The 18534-nt window shown below is 34.3% G+C and overlaps 1 protein-coding gene across 6 annotated transcripts in view; it reads left to right on the top strand.

Annotated features, from left to right (window-relative positions):
• Positions 1-18534, top strand: part of LOC128994558 (inverted formin-2-like) — a 97808-nt gene that overhangs the window by 74679 nt on the left and 4595 nt on the right. For 4 of the 6 annotated variants that reach the window (XM_054419183.1, XM_054419186.1, XM_054419188.1 and 1 more), the window contains 10 exons: positions 3369-3574; positions 4514-4629; positions 5766-5928; positions 8206-8360; positions 9125-9204; positions 9972-11272; positions 14004-14299; positions 14891-15007; positions 15364-15504; positions 18254-18432. In XM_054419183.1, the coding sequence (XP_054275158.1) occupies positions 3369-3574; positions 4514-4629; positions 5766-5928; positions 8206-8360; positions 9125-9204; positions 9972-11272; positions 14004-14299; positions 14891-15007; positions 15364-15504; positions 18254-18432 (2754 nt within the window). The remainder of the gene's footprint in view (positions 1-3368; positions 3575-4513; positions 4630-5765; positions 5929-8205; positions 8361-9124; positions 9205-9971; positions 11273-14003; positions 14300-14890; positions 15008-15363; positions 15505-18253; positions 18433-18534) is intronic. The other 2 variants (XM_054419185.1, XM_054419184.1) reach the window with 2 other exon arrangements.

Raw genomic sequence — 18534 nt, 5'->3', positions numbered from 1 at the left:
TAATTGAGCAGAGCGAAAAAATACGTAAACAAATAATATTCTTTCTATATGAAATTTTAATAAAAAATATAATTTATGAAATAACAAATAAATACAACTTTTAATGATAGTTGCGGTACTTTATTATGAGAATTTAATTCATTTTAAACCTAATAATAAGAAATCTAATTTTATAAGACATTTTTGCGTCTTTCAATCTCATTTTAGCGAATTTCCCTATAGGGAAGTAGCTATTACCGTAGGTGGCACGGTAAGACCTAGACCCGGGACCGATTTACTTTTTCATTTTGATGTCCCCAGAGGCCAAAAACACTATTCGTTCAAATTTTTATATATGTATATATATATATATATATAGACTTATATATATATATATATATACGTCCGTGAACGCGATAACTTGTCCGATTTTGATGAAATTTGGTTTAAAGGTGTAAAGCGGGATAAACTTGAATGAGTTCGCGAACCAGCACGATCGGACCATGGGAACGGGGCATTACGGGGGGTTTTATGGGGTAAAAATTGGTTTTTCTCACTTTTGACCCTCAAAACACAAAATTGCCCAATTTCTCTTTAGACCTTTTTAAAGAGCTTAAAAAAACAAATAATTTAGTATATAAAAGTATTTTTGTTCGATTATTAGTAATGGAGAACATTAAAAAAATTGTAAATTTAAAATTCCCATGTTATTCTTATGGAGAATATTGTCAAATGTTGTAGTTTGCTTGTTTATGAATATATTTTGATCAAACTTGGCAAATTTATTTATTTTGTACTAAGCTATCAATATTTTACTCAAAAACACACTTTATTAGTTTCCTTGTAGCAGCAAACCTAGGTACTCGCTAAACCTAATGTTATTAAAATATATTTAACTGAAAATCAATTCAGACAAATGGAAATTCGCTTAGTCGGCAGGTTTGCTGCAGCGGGGGTATTTCTTTACTGTCCTTGTACTATTCTTGATTATAATTGTAAGTAAATATTACTATCTAAAATGGCTCAACCATCAGGCAACAGTCAGTCTAGTCTCGATTCTCGTCTTATTGTTTTGATTCTCTATCGGCAAAGATGCATGTGCAGACGTCAAGCCGAGAGGATATACTGATATCTCAGGTTCACCACAGTCTGATCTTAAATGCATATAATGTACTTGACTACTGATCAAAAATCCATATAATAATATTTCTCGCCATACCACTTCTTTATTCTCCTATTTCCCACTCTATTTTGTCGTTTAACGTTCTCCGCCATATTACCTATGAAAAATTCCTAAAACCGCTAGTTTATAATAGCCAATTTATAATATACAAAATACAAATTAAATGTATTAACTGAAAATAATTATAGTAAACTAATTAAATTCATAATGTTCTAATTAGTTACAAACAGCTGGTTTAAAATAATTGTTTTAAGAGGGTCCTATCCGGTCAATTAAAGATGGCAGCTACACATGCTAATGTTTCTAAACATGCCTCTACGACTATGGTACAAGCTCTCAACACCCTAAAACTAATTCGTTTCCAATGATTGTGTGCTTTTTGTGCTCTTAACATATCACAGCTTGCAATGGGTGGAGATAAATAAATTTTTAACTATTATTTAGAAGCTAAAATCGCATGTAAAATAGACTAATTACAGATTTTCAAAATGGTTTTCTAAGTACTTAAAGAAACAATTACGAAGTTTCAGCTCATCCAGGGCATTTAAGGGATCTTTGTGAATATTTTACAGTTCATTTCAATTTAACGAGGTTCTTTTTAGTAGAACAATGTTTACGTGGTCCGGCGGGTCCCTCTTAATTTCCATGAGGCCTACATCAGATGAATATTATATTTCGCTGACAAAAAAACCAATTTAGTCGACATTGACGCACTCAACCGTCTCCACATGAAACAAGCATCAGAAGCACCTTCCAATTTAAGTCAATAATAAATCGACGTGTTTATAGCCTATTAAATAAATATTTATCGTATTTTTTTATAAACCCTTTCTTAACTGGACTAGTTTGTTTTTTAGTTATAAATTATACGAGCTTGTATACCCGTGCTTCGCAACGGGAAGAAAATGTGTAAAAGAATAATGTTGTTCTTTGTAACTGCTGTAGTTACTCATTATTTTTTTCATTTTGGATAAAATCTCAATTTTACCCCCTAGAGAAGTAAAAGCCTATCGAAAGTCTTCTCCCAAATGTTTTTCCGTTTGTACTGTATTTAGGTCTTATACTGTCTTATTCATAAACATATGCTATAGTTCTTTGTTTACATTTACGTTGTTAATTAGTAACCTATTTGAGTGATTCACTGTAAGATCTATTGAACTAAAATTACGTAAAAAGAACCAAACAAAGCTCGTTTCCATTAATTGAAACTGTAGTTTGGATTCAATTCACAAGAAGCTATAGACCTCCTCATAATCCCGTAAATATCTCGACGGTGAAGAAACAACGACGTCGAGGGATGAGGTGCGAACCTGAGATGTCGGAGTAGGAACAAAAACACCGAGACACTTCCTGCATTGACAACCAAAACAGATCGTGTGTATCAAAGGGAATGGATCCAAGACGGTAACTTGTTGTCAACGTTTTAATCGTAAACGTTTCATTGTAATTTTTTAGAATACTACACTCGTTCGAATGAATATAAGGCCTATCGATCAATATATCGATTACTTCATTCGATATATCAAGTTTGGTTAGTTAGACTTAAAACTTAACCTAACCAACCAAATCAAATAATCGATTTATCGAATAATCCTTATATAGATAAACTATAGTTAACTAAAGTGCAGCCTTAACAAATCACGAATTTAGTTTTACATATTCATGCGTTAAGTATGTATTATTATTCAATAAAACTTTAGTCGTGTTGCTAATGATGTTAAGAATAATCACATTGACTAACATAAAATGTATTAGCGTTCTTAAAAATAAATGTCAATGCTACTCTAGTAAAGACATAAATGCTAGATTTACTTTTTACCTCAGCTTCATAGCACGCGAAATGCATAAACTATGTTTCAATTACTCCACTCGTAATAATAGAAACAGAACTTGATCAGCTATCAAAAAATTATAGGGTTGACATTGACATGTAAGTATTGAAAATTATCATAGGAATGTATCCAAATAATGTTCAAAGTGTGTTCAAATAAAAAAAAATATAATTCCCACATCTGCCACAGAGAAGGTACCTAACATTCATCCAGACAACAGGTTACTATTTTTGCACCTTGACACCTAAACATATTAGAGTGCACGGAAGCCATACTTTGTCTGTCTCGTGCTGTCTATGACATGTTCGACCTATCTTCTGATTGAGCACATCCCCCATCTATATACCAATGTCAATCTATATACTATGTTGTAGGACATGGATGTTGGAGTTCCTGGAGTGTGACGGGCTAGGAGTCCTGTTGGAGAGTCTGGAGAGACTAGGAGCTCAGGGATTCTCCAGTGTAGCGGACACTGTGTCTCAGCTGCAATGTGTCAGCTGTCTTCGGGCAGTCATGAACTCCCAGGTTGGGCTGGAGTACATCGTCCAACATCGAGAATACACAAGGCAACTCGCCAACAGTAAGTGGAAAAGTGGCTTTGAATTAATTTTAAGTTTGACATCTAAACATTGTCCTAATCATATTTTTTTCTATTTATATCATCCAGTGTAAAAATGATTAGGCTATACTAAGTTTTTTTAAATTTTCCATTATTGTAGCTTGATAAAACATCAATTCAGTGTAAAATGTTCATTTGCTTCGTGTAAAATGGTCGATGATTCCAGAGTAGCCTTACTGTTCTGTTCTATACTAGTGTGAAATGGTCTGATTAAGCAGCTCAGTCAATGTTGAGTTGAGCAACCCATTACAAGAGACATAATGCAAGTTGACATTGCAGTCTGTTTTATGACCATGTCTTAACCCAGGGTCAGTAACTCCCACTCGTTATGATTTGCAAGAATCTGTCTGCTGTAACTCATTGTCTGTCACATGTTGCATTACCGTAATTCTGTCTTTGTCTTGAGATGGACAATTTTATTTTTTATGTATCCTCACAAATAACTTAACAAATTGAGAAATTGACAAGCATGATCTATTTAAAATCTTTTAAGTTATGGCCCTTGATCTTTTTAAAGAATTATGATCTTTACATCTTGTTCGACCCTTAAAAACCTACATTCTCAAAAGCTGGTGGTAGTTTCCAAAACCACACTCACCCTTGAAGCATTTTTGGTCCATTTATTAGTTTGTACATTTACTTTCTACTCAAATTAAACATGTGACTTCAACCAACAGGTTTGTAGATGAGTAGCATATCCACTCTTAAGAGTGTCAATGAACTGTAAAATGTTTTTGAGTTAAGGAGGGATCACATTAATAAACCTTGATAATGTTCCTTAAGGTCCCACAAAATTATTTATTCCTGATCAATTTAAAAGCTCAAAGTTGGACTTTATAATATAAGTAATATAGTTTACCCAAATGATGTTCAATGACCACAACATTATTGTTGTTGCAGTTCTGGTGTCCCGCAACAACAGTGTGAAGTTGCAAGTGTTTGAGCTGTTGTGTGCTCTCTGTATGTACTCCTCCGAGGGACACAGTCTGGCCCTTGACTCTCTCAACTACTTCAAGGTAAGAATATTTCCCCGTCTTATTTTGTGAATTAGTAGTTATCATTTTCAAAGCAAAATAAGATCTGTATCGGACAAAGCATCAAACGAGGTCAAATCGAATGTAGTTTTGATTTTGAAGTTTGATTTTCATGCTATTGCCACTAGTGATAGCACAGAGAAGTAAGTTACAGCAGAACTTGCTTATGATACAACTGGGGTCTTTCTGCTCTATAGTACACACTAGGGGAAATTTACTTGTGACAAGCAAGGAAGAGCCCAACCTGAGAGGACTGTACAAAAGTTCCTATCTGCTAGACACCACTTAAATGTACCATTGAATGTTTCCTCTGTACCTTACTTCTCTGTGGTGCCAGTCAGAATCTTACTGACATGTCACTGTTTGCTAATACTAGACTAAACTAGGACTGGTTTTGGTAGTTAGAGCAAGGACCTCTGTTCTGAAGGCCCTGGGTAAAAAGTATCAATCAGTAATGATAACGTTCTATGTGACAACACTCTGTGACCCAATGGTATAGAGCTAAGCTATAGTTTCCTTTAACTTATAGGTAACTAAGAAATCCATAAATTAGTTGACAGAACATGACTCCGGTCCATTTTAATCATTATATAATACTGTAAAGTTCCAATATAGTTTACTGTCACATTGAGCGTATGTTTTACAATCCAAACCCACAAACAAGTCAGGGTAAAAAAGTTGAATCTTTAACTTCTTCTGAATCTTTTGAACACGATAGCTTAGTGGTAGGTTAATTCATAAGCCAAACTTTGCTGGTTTGAGACGGTCATAATGAACTATCTTAACACTCAGTCACCACTGGCTTGCTGATGTGACTCACTTTAACTGTGAATTTATCAATTATTAATTATTGCAATGCAAACACCACGTAGGTGTATTTTAACCCAAGTATGAGTGAAGGATGAATGTAGTATTGAATGAGATGATCTGCCTTAAAATCACCTCACAGATCAGTACCTAGTCTATGGTGACAGGCAGTTAAGGATTTTTTTTTAAACTTAATAAATAAAAATAATCTAAATGACATCAAATAAGGTTGAACAAAAGATAAATTGTAACAGATAGCGGTATTTGTGACTCCACCAAGGTAACCTATTTTCTGGTGTGCCTCTTGTTAGCAGATGAGCCACGGGCGGAGGTACAGGTTTGACCTGGTGATACAGGAGCTACAAACAGCTGATACTGTGGTGTACCAGACAACGCTACTGGCCTTCGTCAACTGTGTGATCCTGGGAGCATCCGACATTCTGCAGAGGAACCACCTCCGCACAGAGCTGTTTGGTAGGTCACACCTATGACCGTTAATAGAACTAGACATTCTATTTCCATGTTAAGTCCAGGCTGTCTTAGAGTGGACATGGACGTTGAATTAAGCAATGAGCCACGAACATTGCTCTAAGCTACATAACTATAAAAATGCTGGTAAAAGAAAAAATTAAGCATGAATCGTAAATTTTACCCCTAAAAAAACTTTTGACACTATAGTGCACTCTTAATAAGGCATCCAAAAGTTGCCACCAAATAAAAAAATTCAAAAACCCCGTTTTCAATGTATATGCATCATGACACACACAAACAGGATGTAAAATTTGCAATAGGGTGAAAATCGTTTGCATTATTCAGAGTCAACTAGGTGAGTGCATCGAGACAACCCCTTATTGGGTTTTTGCCACTTAACTTTACTTTCTAACAGTACTCCCCAGGATTTCTTGCTGGAGAAAAGAAAATTAAGCTTCTGCTCTTGACTTTACTTTCTTATGGATTTAGCAGACTGCACAACCTTTGACTAAAATTAAAGAGGTAGACACTCCATTCTCATGGTAAAGCTGTGAAGCCAGTTTGTAAGTGGTAAAGGACTAAGCTGATTTGGGCCACCACTTGGGTGTACTGACAGCAATTACTGATATCTCGTGACTACGCAAAATTATTAACTAAGCTAAATTGAAATTTGAAGGATACTTACAAATTGAAAACTAAAGCATACTATAGCTTGTACCGTGGCTTCGCCTGCGAAGTTATGACCATCATGTAGCATAAGAAATAAACAGAATATTACAATCTAATCAAAACAGGTGATACAACTCGATATTTGAAAGTTTCCTAATTTGTGTATACTTTATCTTTTTATTGAGGTCTATGTCTTTAGTTCTATTAATGTTTGGTAAATAATTATCCGTAGTGGTTTCGCCAACGATAAGAAAAATAACATATTATCATTATTTATTAAATAACTTCTTGATCAGCATTGTACGTGTTATTAACTTTATGGAAAGTAAATAAAGAAACGTCTTATAACACTTAAAACACATATTTACGCTTATACTGTTACTCACAAGACGGTAAATATACAAAAAAAGGTGGTAAGTGGTGATCGATTTCAATTGGACACTGTCATTCGCCTATTGGGTCTGATGATGATTGGAGTGTCCAATCGAAATCGATCACTACTTACCACCTTTTTTTTGTATATTTACCGTCTTGTGAGTAACAGTATAAGCGTAAATATATGTTTTAAGTGTTATAAGACGTTTTTTTATTTACTTTCCATTATTTATTGCATCACACACAGTTAAAAAATGTCATGCCACAGTAAAAAAAAATCTCCAGCGATTAAATTACAATTAAAAACTAAATGAAAACCTTCTAACACAAAACAATATCTTTAATCTCCAATAACTAAGAAATCTTTCAGCAGAAAATCTTGAAACTTAAAATGCCCCGACTCTTCATTTTCTCCAAGGTATAGTTCTTTCATATTGGCTCTTCTAATGCAAGTAAAGAAACTTTTCCTCCAGAAAATAAATAGGTACTCATTCCAGCAGGCTCATCTCTCCGTTTTAATGCTCTGCATAGTATACACTCTCTGTCCATTGGATATAGGTATTTTTAATAATTTAAATTGTCTATAGTCTAGTGTTGCCTCGTATTCCATTGCATCATTTTCAAACACACCAAGTATTTCTGTTGCAAATTAAACACATAACTGTAAACAATCCTACTTTTACAGCTCTCATTGTGTATGACAGATTTTGTTGCTGTTTAGTTCAAATTAGCTGTTATCATAAAATAATGTGAGAAAATGAATAGTTCTGCATCTTCTTAGTTCTTGGTAAAACTTAACTTAACCGACTTAACTTAACTTTATGACTTTTTAATGCTATTGAATATCATAGAACCAACATGTTTAGTTGAAAGGGCTGACTAAGTTCTTTAATTCCTTTTAAATATGAATACTCTTAAGGTTTAATGGGAAATTCCAGAACCACTGGGGTGGGGCCTGAAAGGATTTTTGAGATAAGAATAGGCTTATATGATAATCGGGAGTCTGAGCTATCATCATGCCAAATTTCAGCCCAATCCGGCCAGTAGTTCATGCGTGATAGAACTTCAAACAAACACACAAACTTTTACACTTGTAATATTAGTATGAAGTATGATTTTATGTCTTGTCAAAATTTCTTCGTGCTAACCCTTCAAAGAAACTGATTTAGATACCAAATATTGGCATACAAATACCTTAGAGGAATATTTTGACATTGATAGAATTTAACATTGCAGGAGTTGGTCTGGAGAAGATTCTATCTTCTCTAAGGTCAACTGAAGACGAGGCTCTACAGATTCAGCTGAAGGTATTTGATGAACATCAGGCATCGGACGAAGAACAACTAGAACCATTGTCTGTGTGTCATCTGTTTGATTTGGTGTACAAAAAAGTAAGTTTTCCCATTTGGCTGTTGGTATTGTTGATTTTGAGATGTGTTTTAAGTGCTACAAGCTTGAAAAATATCATACGGAGGAATAATTCCTCATGAATATTATTGGGAAAGATATTAAAAAACTTTAAACACAAGACAACTCTATAAGAAACCCAAAGTATATTAGGGGATTCTTCATAATATTTTTTTTAATATTTAGGATTGATACAGTAACCTCCTTGTTGCCTGTTTTAGAGATTTATTTTAAAGAAACATCCTCAGCTTTCATCTTCGGGTGCTTACAAAACTTAAATTAATAAGACCTAAATGGCGTCTTATTCAAAGTAGAAAGTCACATAGATGTCAATGTTTTGAGAAAAATTACAGGTTAAAGTGGTGCTTTAACCAGTTTTTAAGTAGTCAAATAAGAGTGCTACTGTTGTATGAAACTTTGTAGCTCTCCTTCCATTATGACTTGATTGATCGTCACTTATTCACATATAAATTCACATCTTATCTAGTTTCTAAAGTCACTTATAATATAACGATAGAATACGTTAAGCATAGTGTTATAAAACTAATAGTGACTACAAGTTATAGCAGTTTCAAAGCACAAGTAAAACACTTTTATATAGTCTAGGATATGTTTTAAGTGGTGGATACTACAGTTAGATGTAAAAATGGTTGCATATTAAAATATTATGTTGTCTGCTTTTATCAGAAGTCAAATTTAAACTTTACTTTTATGTATTTGAAGATTTCAAGTTTCTTTATCTTATTAGGTGGTGGATACTCCTCAGATTCTCATGCTCCAGTCACTACTCTTAGCACTTTCTCAACTTGATCCATCTGATCCTGATTCGTAAGTTTTTCATAAACAACTTCTTCATTATGATTAAAATAAGACTATGTTCATATACAAGTATATGATTACTGAAGAATGACCTTGTGTAGTAAAAATTTAGGTGGGTTAGAAGAACTAATTTTCAGTTTTAATTTGGTCAAATGACTTTTAAATCAAATCAAATCAAACTTTATTGTCAAAAACCTTCATATAAAATAGTAACAATTAATTGATAGCATAGCTATGAAACATACCTATGTTATGTCAAATAATGATAATGTCAAATTCATGATTTGTCAATTTTACATTAAATAGTTAAAAAATAAAATACTGAATTTGGTTTGAAGTAGATTGATTCTCAATAAATATTCATTAATTAATATGAAATTTGACATATTTTTCAAATGCCATTGTATTGGCTTTATTTTTTAAACGAGTATCGTTTCAATGAGGCACAGACAATGGATTGGTAGTTGAAAATTATTTTTAAGCCTTGTGTTATTATGTATGGTCAAAATTATCGATTAAAAATGTTCGTAGTCAGATTGTAACATACATAACTAAGGTTATGAACATGTATAAATTAGGATCAGTTAAGACTTTTAATTCCCTTAGCAATTTACAAGATTTTTTAAATATGAAAAAGCCATTATTCTTAAAAATTATTTCTGTATTATTCACACTTTAATTGAAGCACATGATAATGCCCGAAACTCAATCCCATAGTTGTTTGATTTACCTTTAAAAACAAATTACAATTTTTTGTAATTATTTTGCTTTTCTAGGGATCGCTTGTGGGAGACTTTGCAAGAAGTTACGTCAGATCCCAAGAATGCTAAGACGTTTGTTAAGAGAACAGGCAAAACAAGAGAGTTTGGCACACAGACATCAAGAAATAGATGGCTTTACACTAAAAGAAGGGCTAGCTGCACTGTGGGAACTCAAGTAGATGACGTTAAGATTTCCCCAACCCTCAGTCTTCCGGTGATCAACAATGAACCGACTGATCATCCTGACCTTTCTAAACCTACCATGTCAATCTCTAACTCCACCAGTGATCTCTCGCTGTCTCCAAGTCCATCTGTAGACATTTGTCTAAACTGCCTGAGAAAGTTTGTGCGGGAAGAGCAACCATCTACTTCACATACTAGTGTACACAGGCCAGAAGAGCAACACCTAGAAAACATTCCTAATGTAGAATCTGCTCCTGCTACAAATCAAAGCCAAAGACTGTCTTTTACAAAAATAAGAAAGTCTACTCCACCTCAAACTCTTGGTAATCAAAGGAGCAACAGTATTACCATTGAAGAACCGATAATCAAAAGTTATGTGCCTATACAAACCTCTCCTACCTCTGAAAAAATTTTCAATTTAAGAAGTGAGACTACGTCAACTGTTGTCACCTCAGTTCCTAATTCAAATACCCTCAATCATCCTTCTCTTTCTGAAAACATTTTAGTCTCAACAATACCTTCCCCTCCTCCTCTCAGAAACACCAGCATCATACCCCCACCTCCACCCCTACCTGTGTCAACAGACCCAAACTACATATCAAATATCCCACTTCCTCATCCAATGCCATTTAGCTCAATACCACCACCCCCTCCTAATACATCACCTCCTTCCACAAACTGTTATTTACCACCACCTCCTCCTCCATTACCTCCATCCTCAAATCTTTCACCCCCACCACCTCCTCCATTACCTCCATCCTCAAATATTTCATCACCACCGCCACCTCCTCCTCCACTCCCTTTGCCATTAAATGGCGCAACACCTCCACTACCACCTCCAATGCCATTAGTCTCAAATGGACCTCCTCCACCTCCACCCCCACCTTCTATGACAAATGGATCTTTTCCTCCTCCACCACCGCCTCCGTTTTCTGAACCCTTCATAACACAGGAGAGGTATGCTGAAAGTTTTGCACATCCTACCTTCAGGTCTAACCCGAACTATCACACAATGCCTAACAGAAGACTCCCAGGAGAGTTTACCTCTGGCTTTCATAAGTACAACACTCTACCCAAGCCAAGCAAGAAAATGAAGACTCTTAATTGGACCAAAGTGCCAAACCTAGTTATTGGTGAGTGCTAGATGATACTGCATTTTCAAAACTTACCAAACCACTAGGAAATCTTAATGTTTCAAAAGTAATACTAAATCCTACATGTTTTAGCAAAGTAAATTATAAAATAAATTTTATATCAATCTTCTATATATATAATACGCTAAGCTAATTTTTGTGAACAGAACTCCTCCCTTATTTTTGGACCGATTTTGATGATTAAAGTGTCAAAAGAATTGCCCTGATCTGTAGTTTTGCAAAGTGTTTTTTGTTTTTTGATATCTTTATTAGTTTAGGCAGGATCTTCAATCAAAGTTGGATTTTCTCCCATAAGATTAACATGGGGGAATCTAAAAATTTAATTGGAAACTTTGTCTCCACTAATTTGAGAGAACGGCTGGGCGTAGAAAATTGGTAGGGGTATCAAAAGAAAGGTCTTGGTCTGTAGATGAGTTATCAAAAGAAAAACGAAGTAAATTCCCTTAGGGCTCTGCCCCAGAAGCCTTTAAAAATCCCTCTACAGATTTGTTTACATTTTGGCCATATGTATAGTACTTTTTAATGAAACAGCTGTTAGTTTGTAAATAATTGTATTTTAAACAAGACACTTTAATTGGGAGGTTACTGAATTGTCCAAAAGAAGCATTTTCAATGTTATTTTCTGATTTTAAAATTAATTTTCTTCTGTATCATGTCATGTTTTGCAATATATAACCATGATATAACGTTCCATGACGAAATCTGTGGAAAATCCTTTTATCACAGTAACTCTTAAAATTATTTCTTATTGACCTTATATCTATTTTACGGTTGGTGACTACCCTTTTCACCATTTTTGTCTTTATTTTTATCATATTGTTCTTGGCAGATCATCATAGGTTCATGAGATTATTGTCATACATGTTTTCAATCATTGGAAAAATATTCAATTGTGTAATACAATACAAAATAATAGCCTACAAGTGCAGAAGGGCACGGTGTCCATTTGAGCCGTGTCCATATTTTGTTTAATTAATAGTAGTTTACAGCAACTGGATAAAACATTTTACAATATTTATGTAGAAATATTTGCATGATAAAGAAAGGCATTAAGCTGGAAAACTGCAATATACTGCAGAATTTTCAGAGAGGTTACTTCGATGTATTCATTCAGCTTAGTGAAAACATAATACTATAGGCTAGATATGTTTACAAATAAGAACTTGAATTCTTAGAGAGCCTTTGAATGTTATTAGACTAACGAAAAGGGTTGTGCATGATTACTAGCGCTACTCAGTAACAAAAACCATTTAATTTATCTCTAAAATATATATTCTTAAAGTGCACTGATCACCAGCAAAAAAATCTGTGTAACTTACCCATATGTTATTGAAAATAACACATTTTGGCTGTAAATATGGCCCAATGAGTAAATAATATTTAAGCAGCTACTGTCATGACAGAAAGGTCATATTCCTTTTAAACTAGATCACATCATCCTTTATAAGATACGTTGATTAACAACGTATGTAAACGTCAATATTAACGTCAACAGCCAATTTACATTGTTTTTTCTTTTTGGAAATGCCTCATTGCTATGTCATTTGCATTATTTGTTGCCAATGAAGCCGCATATAAATGAGGAGGCCCCTAACCGTTTAGGAATAAAAACCAACTTCACTTCAAGTATATTCCACTACACCTAACATTTCGTAGAGAGATTATATTGACAATTTTATGTAATTTATATGGCTGAGACAACTAACTGACATCCCCCATGTTAAGTAATTCCAGCTTTAACAGTAACCCCACAACAAATTTCTAAAACCTGTGATAGAGGGTTATTCATTAGCACAGAAGTACGATATGAACTGACGCACGAAGGAAAAATCAAACTTACACTGTAATGGATATCTCCCTTTGAAGTTAGAACGTGTCTTCCCAACAAACAGATATTTTTTCAAATAAAATTATAGATTAATCTGCATTACACTGACGAAATCACGTAAGTGTTTAACTACAGTACAAAAGATCCACCAAGATTTTAATACTATTTAAAGGTTCTTCCAAACGATGAGATACCAGATAATATACTAATAACTTCGATGACGTACAGTATGGGATATATTTTATTCATTGAATGATCAACCATATTTGGTAACTAATGCAATTAATATCAATATCATTATTGTTTTTACACTTATTAATCTTTAATCAATGCTAAATGCTCAAATTATGTACAATTTCACTCAATTTATCGCAGTCAGATGAATTAGCGTAAGCTTTGAAAATAACCGTCGATTTCGACGGGTTTCACCTAGTATTCAATAATGTCTTAAATACTTTGAGTAATCTAAAGCCATTTAATTTATCTGTATTTTTTGTTGCCATATTAGATACAAAATAATTATCAGTGAATGAACAATAAATCTTTGTTATTCTCTATCACATAGACCTATAACTTAATCCCTTTCTAAATTTGGCAGGTACTGATCCTTAAGCTGGGTTTTCCTAGGCGCAAAAGCAGAGAGCGGAGAGAGGAACGTGGAGAGCGGAAAAGAGATTAACATGGTGTTCCGCTCCGCTTCTAGGAAAACAGTAACATTAAATTACCTAAGACAATTGGAGTCCGCTCTCCGCATTCCTCTCTCTGCTCTCCACTACCGCGCCTAGGAAAACCCGGCTTTATAGTTCCCTGATTCAGCTGTTAAATGATCATTTTGGCTACAGGAAATACAATTAGCTGTCATAAACTGCTATTCTGTTCCAGGAAAGTCTATATGGGCGAGTTTGACAATGCCTTTGGTGCCGATAGATTACAGTGTGATTGACGAGTTGTTCTGCCAGAAGACATTCTCAAAGTCTCTCAAATCTCAGTCAAGTTCCGGTTCCATCTCCCCTACTTTGACATGTTTCTTGGACAGCAAACGGAGTCTTGCAGTGAACATTTTCCTGAAACAGTTCAAGACTGGAGCTGGTGGAGTGTTGGAGGCTCTGAAGAGTTGCGAGGGAATCCCTGCAGAGAGGCTGAAGGGGCTGCTCAGGATTCTGCCTGATGAGCAAGAGGTAACACACTTTGATGTCAAGGGGTTACAAAAAAATGTCACTTATAATTTTTGTGAACACAACTCAACCAAAAAACTTAAGCCATATGCTGGGATCTGTGAGTCAAATTTAAAATTACTATACATGGACTTGGTGCTAACCAGTATATAGGCAGTATGGTAGACCGATTAATCAATTGATGAACAAGTGATTTTAGGCGTTGTCTCATGATCCAGGAAACACAGTATATCCAGGGTTTAATTCACATCTCACCTGGCTAAGATGGCTAAGAGCTGCAATCTATGAGGATCACGACTTTCCAGGTAGTAGACCTTGGTGGGGAAGGCCCTCCTAAAATAAACGTTTGACAACTCAGGTGGAAGTTAACAGGATGGATTTATTCTTTGGAGCTTTCCCTCAAATCAGGTTTTTTTATTTCAGGAAATCCTTTCTCTTCTTCCTTGGTGAAGAACTATAAGTACTGTACTTCTAAAACCACTGATTAGCTTTGTAAACGTCTGTTCATATTACTTGCTGTCCACATTGCTGCAAATCAACAATAAAGCTAATTTAAACATCTATTTTTCAAACAATCATTTGTTGTTTGTACAGGTAACCCTAATAAAGTCCCACCTCGGTGAACTCCACACACTTGAGACTGCAGAGAGGTTCTATGCAGAGCTGCTACAACTTCCGGACTACACGCTGCGAGTCCAAGCCATGCTGCAGGTGTGTACCTTTCAAATAACTGTAACACACAGTTTTAATTTAGAAAATCATTAGAAAATGCTTACTTTTTGTCTTTGAAAAAACTACAATTTCTGAAATCGGATATCTGGTTCACACTAATAACAAAACAACCAACTCTCCACTCAGTATGCACTGTTTGTAGTTGTAATTTTCCTTGAGACAATGAACCATATTGTCCATGTTTATTCCTGAAATTATTTCCTTCCGAGATTATCGGACAATATTATGGAAGGGAAACCAAGCTAGCTTTGCTGACTCTTCTTATCTAATTTACATTTTTGACGAGTGTGTGTGTAAATAACTTTCTTCAATGTCAATGGTATACCATGTTACAGAGAGAGGAATGTCCTGCTGCAGTAGCTGAGCTGACTCCTCAGTTAGAAGCGGTTGTGTCTACCTGCGATGCTGTAATCAACTGTGGCAAGCTGGGAGAGTTTCTGGCTCTTCTGCTTCAACTTGGCAACTATTTGAATGCTGTAAGCTATAATTTATTTTTGTAAAAAAATACAACCGACTTCAAACGCTCAAAAAAGAATGAAATAATTTCAATAAAGTAAACTTTTGTATTAGGCAAGCTCACGTATTTTAAGTCGGCGCGGCTCTATGATGATTTTTGATACAAAATTGAAAGAGGGTGTAATATTGCAGGTGACTATCTATAACTGAAGGTGTTAATCTGCATGTTTTTTTCATAGTTATGCGTTAAGTGTTATTTTATTACCGTAATCAGAGATCGGCATTATTGTGGTATTAACGAGTATCTTTAAAAAAATTATAACGCATTTAAATGTTTCTAACATGGAAAAGTAACGTTTTAATACTAAACTAGCTTCTTTTTTCCCTGTCATAATATCAAACTAAATTATTTTCCTATTCATATAGAACATTTGTGTGTGTTATTTTCATAATGCATTTATTCTGAAGTAAACATAAAATACAAGAAAATATTTCCTTTAATATATAAACAAAACAGTTCAGTATGTTTTTTTATATATTTATGTTATCCAGCTACAATTTATTGATTTTCAAAATACACACACAATATTTTATTTCAATCATATTTGCAGTTTGAGCCGCGCCGACTTGAAATACGTGAGCTTGCCTCATACAAAAGTTTACTTTATTGAAATTATTTCATTCTTTTTAGAGCGTTTGAAGTCGGTTGTATTTTTTTACAAAAATAAATTATTTCATGATTTTTAGTGACTATATTTTTTTATATATTAATTACTTGAGGATTTTTGATAAGCAAAACTGTTTGACACAATCAAAAGTTCCACAGAGCAATCATTATTTTAAAACTGCTTGAGTCACCTGTTCATGTTACATAATCAATGGGTATGAAAATAAACATCTTTAGATATTCCTTAAGAAAGAAAGAGTTTTCCATTACATTAGGCCTAATGAAAAACTAATTGTCTTTTCTAGATACATTGAAATGTCAGACATCATTGTTTCCTGCAATCGGTGTACTTCTACATTATAAAAAGAAATACAGTACTGTAACGTCTCAAGCCTTTTGGAACAATATGAAAGTTATTCCTCAGCTACCAGCGACAAAAAAATCTCTCAAAAGTGGAAAATTGGTCGTTAAAACCATAGTACCTTTCGTATAGTACCTTTGGAAAATATTATATGAAAGATTGGTTCAGCTAAAAGTGGTGTAAGTCATGTAGGGGGTTTTGTTTGCTCAAGATATAGCCTAGTCGAAATTGCAAATCATCTTCCTCTAGGACTTTCCGAAGCAGGCATAATAGTATTGACATGTTATAGTAACTGGGTAGAGAATATTAATAAACATGCCACATCTGCAAAGGAAATATGTATATGAAAGATTGGTTCAGCTAAAAGTGGTGCAAGCCATGTAGGTGGTTTTGTTTAATCAAGATATAATAGCCTAGTCGAAATTGTAAATCATCTTCCTCTAGGACTTTCCGAAGCAGGCATAATAGTATTGACATGATATAGTAACTGGGTAGAGAATATCAATAAACATTCCACATCTGCAAATGCATATTTAGTAATTAAAATATTTAACACTTTTAACAATTGACGATTATGCACTCTCACACTTCTTAGGTCGTGTAAGGAATAATTGCATTTGATTTATATTTAGACCTGTTTTACAAATGCTTTGGTTTTCACAATACACCTTTATTCCTCAATATTATACAGCTATTCATTGAAACATATATGTTTTTGTAAGTCAGAATATTCAATACTAAAAACAGAATTACTGTATACACAAATCAGGTCAAACGTTGAAATACATTTTTTATAGTAACCAAAACAAAATGCATTTTTTTCAATGTAATTCATTAGGCTCCATGGCAAGAAATAGTTTATTGATCAATATGAAGCAACTGTTTCATGAAGAATTGTCTGTAGCTTCATTTAAATGGTCTCAACTAACAGGTGTAGGAATTTTATTATTATTTATTGCCTTCTCTGCACAAATGTAAACAATCTGCACAAATATAAACAAAATAAATGTTGAATATTTAAGTTTTCAGAATTTTTCACCGAAACAAATATTATACTTAAACATAATATATAAGGTACCAAATAGAAACTCTCCTGGTTATTTTGGTGGTGGAACCACACTGATCGGTAAAAGAATCACAGAGAAATTGGTGAACATACATAGAAAAAAAAAAAACATCGCCACAAACAAATTGAGAACCTCCTCCTTTTGTTGGTAGTGGGGAAGTCGGTTAAAAATGAGAAGAGGATTTATATTTTCAGTTTTAAAATTTGTATTTGATGAGGAAATACACTGTGTTTAGTGTACCGGTAGTATGTTCAGGTAGTATGTGTACCTCGATGCTCAACAAAGGGCTTGTTAGAAGAAAGTAACTCAGTTAAAACTACCTAATAGTAATGTTCATAGCCTGTTCAGTTATGTTTTTCAGTTTCTATTCCATCAGTTTGCGGCTTTTCAAGAAGCCTTCATACAAGCCTAGACTGTTCATTCATCTTGATATATTAAATTTCTTCCCCTTAAAAGTCTCAATGTTGAGGTCCTATTGCACAGCGGATTTGGTCCATTAATTTGTAAAAGTGGTTTGGTGTTTGGAAGTAGATAAAACGTTGGCACAATCGGAATAGGTTAAGGATGGGTTGGGGCCTCCCGCATTGACAAAAATGTTTAAGAATCACCTTTAACTTTTTAGATTGATCAATGCAACAATCTGTACAGTTTTCTTAGTTGCCTTTGTTTTTAAGGGGAGCTACGCTGGGAATGCTGCTGGCTTCAAGCTGAACACTTTGCCCAAACTGCTAGAAACCCGAGCAAACAAGCCAAGGCTGACGTTCCTTCACTTTGCTGTTGACATTACCCAGAAGAACCAAGGAGACATGCTTTCCTTCACGGAGGACTTAGGAGGTCTTAGAGCAGTTGCCAAGTATGTCAGTTACTACACAAGTAACTAGTTGTACACTGTAGTTTCAAGTTTGTCTCCTATTTTCTTCCTCAAAATTATCTAAAATTGGAATTCCGAGTCATA

The sequence above is a fragment of the Macrosteles quadrilineatus genome, unplaced genomic scaffold (assembly GCF_028750875.1).
Source record: "Macrosteles quadrilineatus isolate MER2022 unplaced genomic scaffold, UCM_ALF_1.0 Scaffold_5__1_contigs__length_97177068, whole genome shotgun sequence".
Classification (NCBI taxonomy): domain Eukaryota; kingdom Metazoa; phylum Arthropoda; class Insecta; order Hemiptera; family Cicadellidae; genus Macrosteles; species Macrosteles quadrilineatus.
The sequence above is the reverse complement of the archived record's forward strand: the minus strand, read 5'-3'. Positions and strand labels throughout refer to the sequence as shown.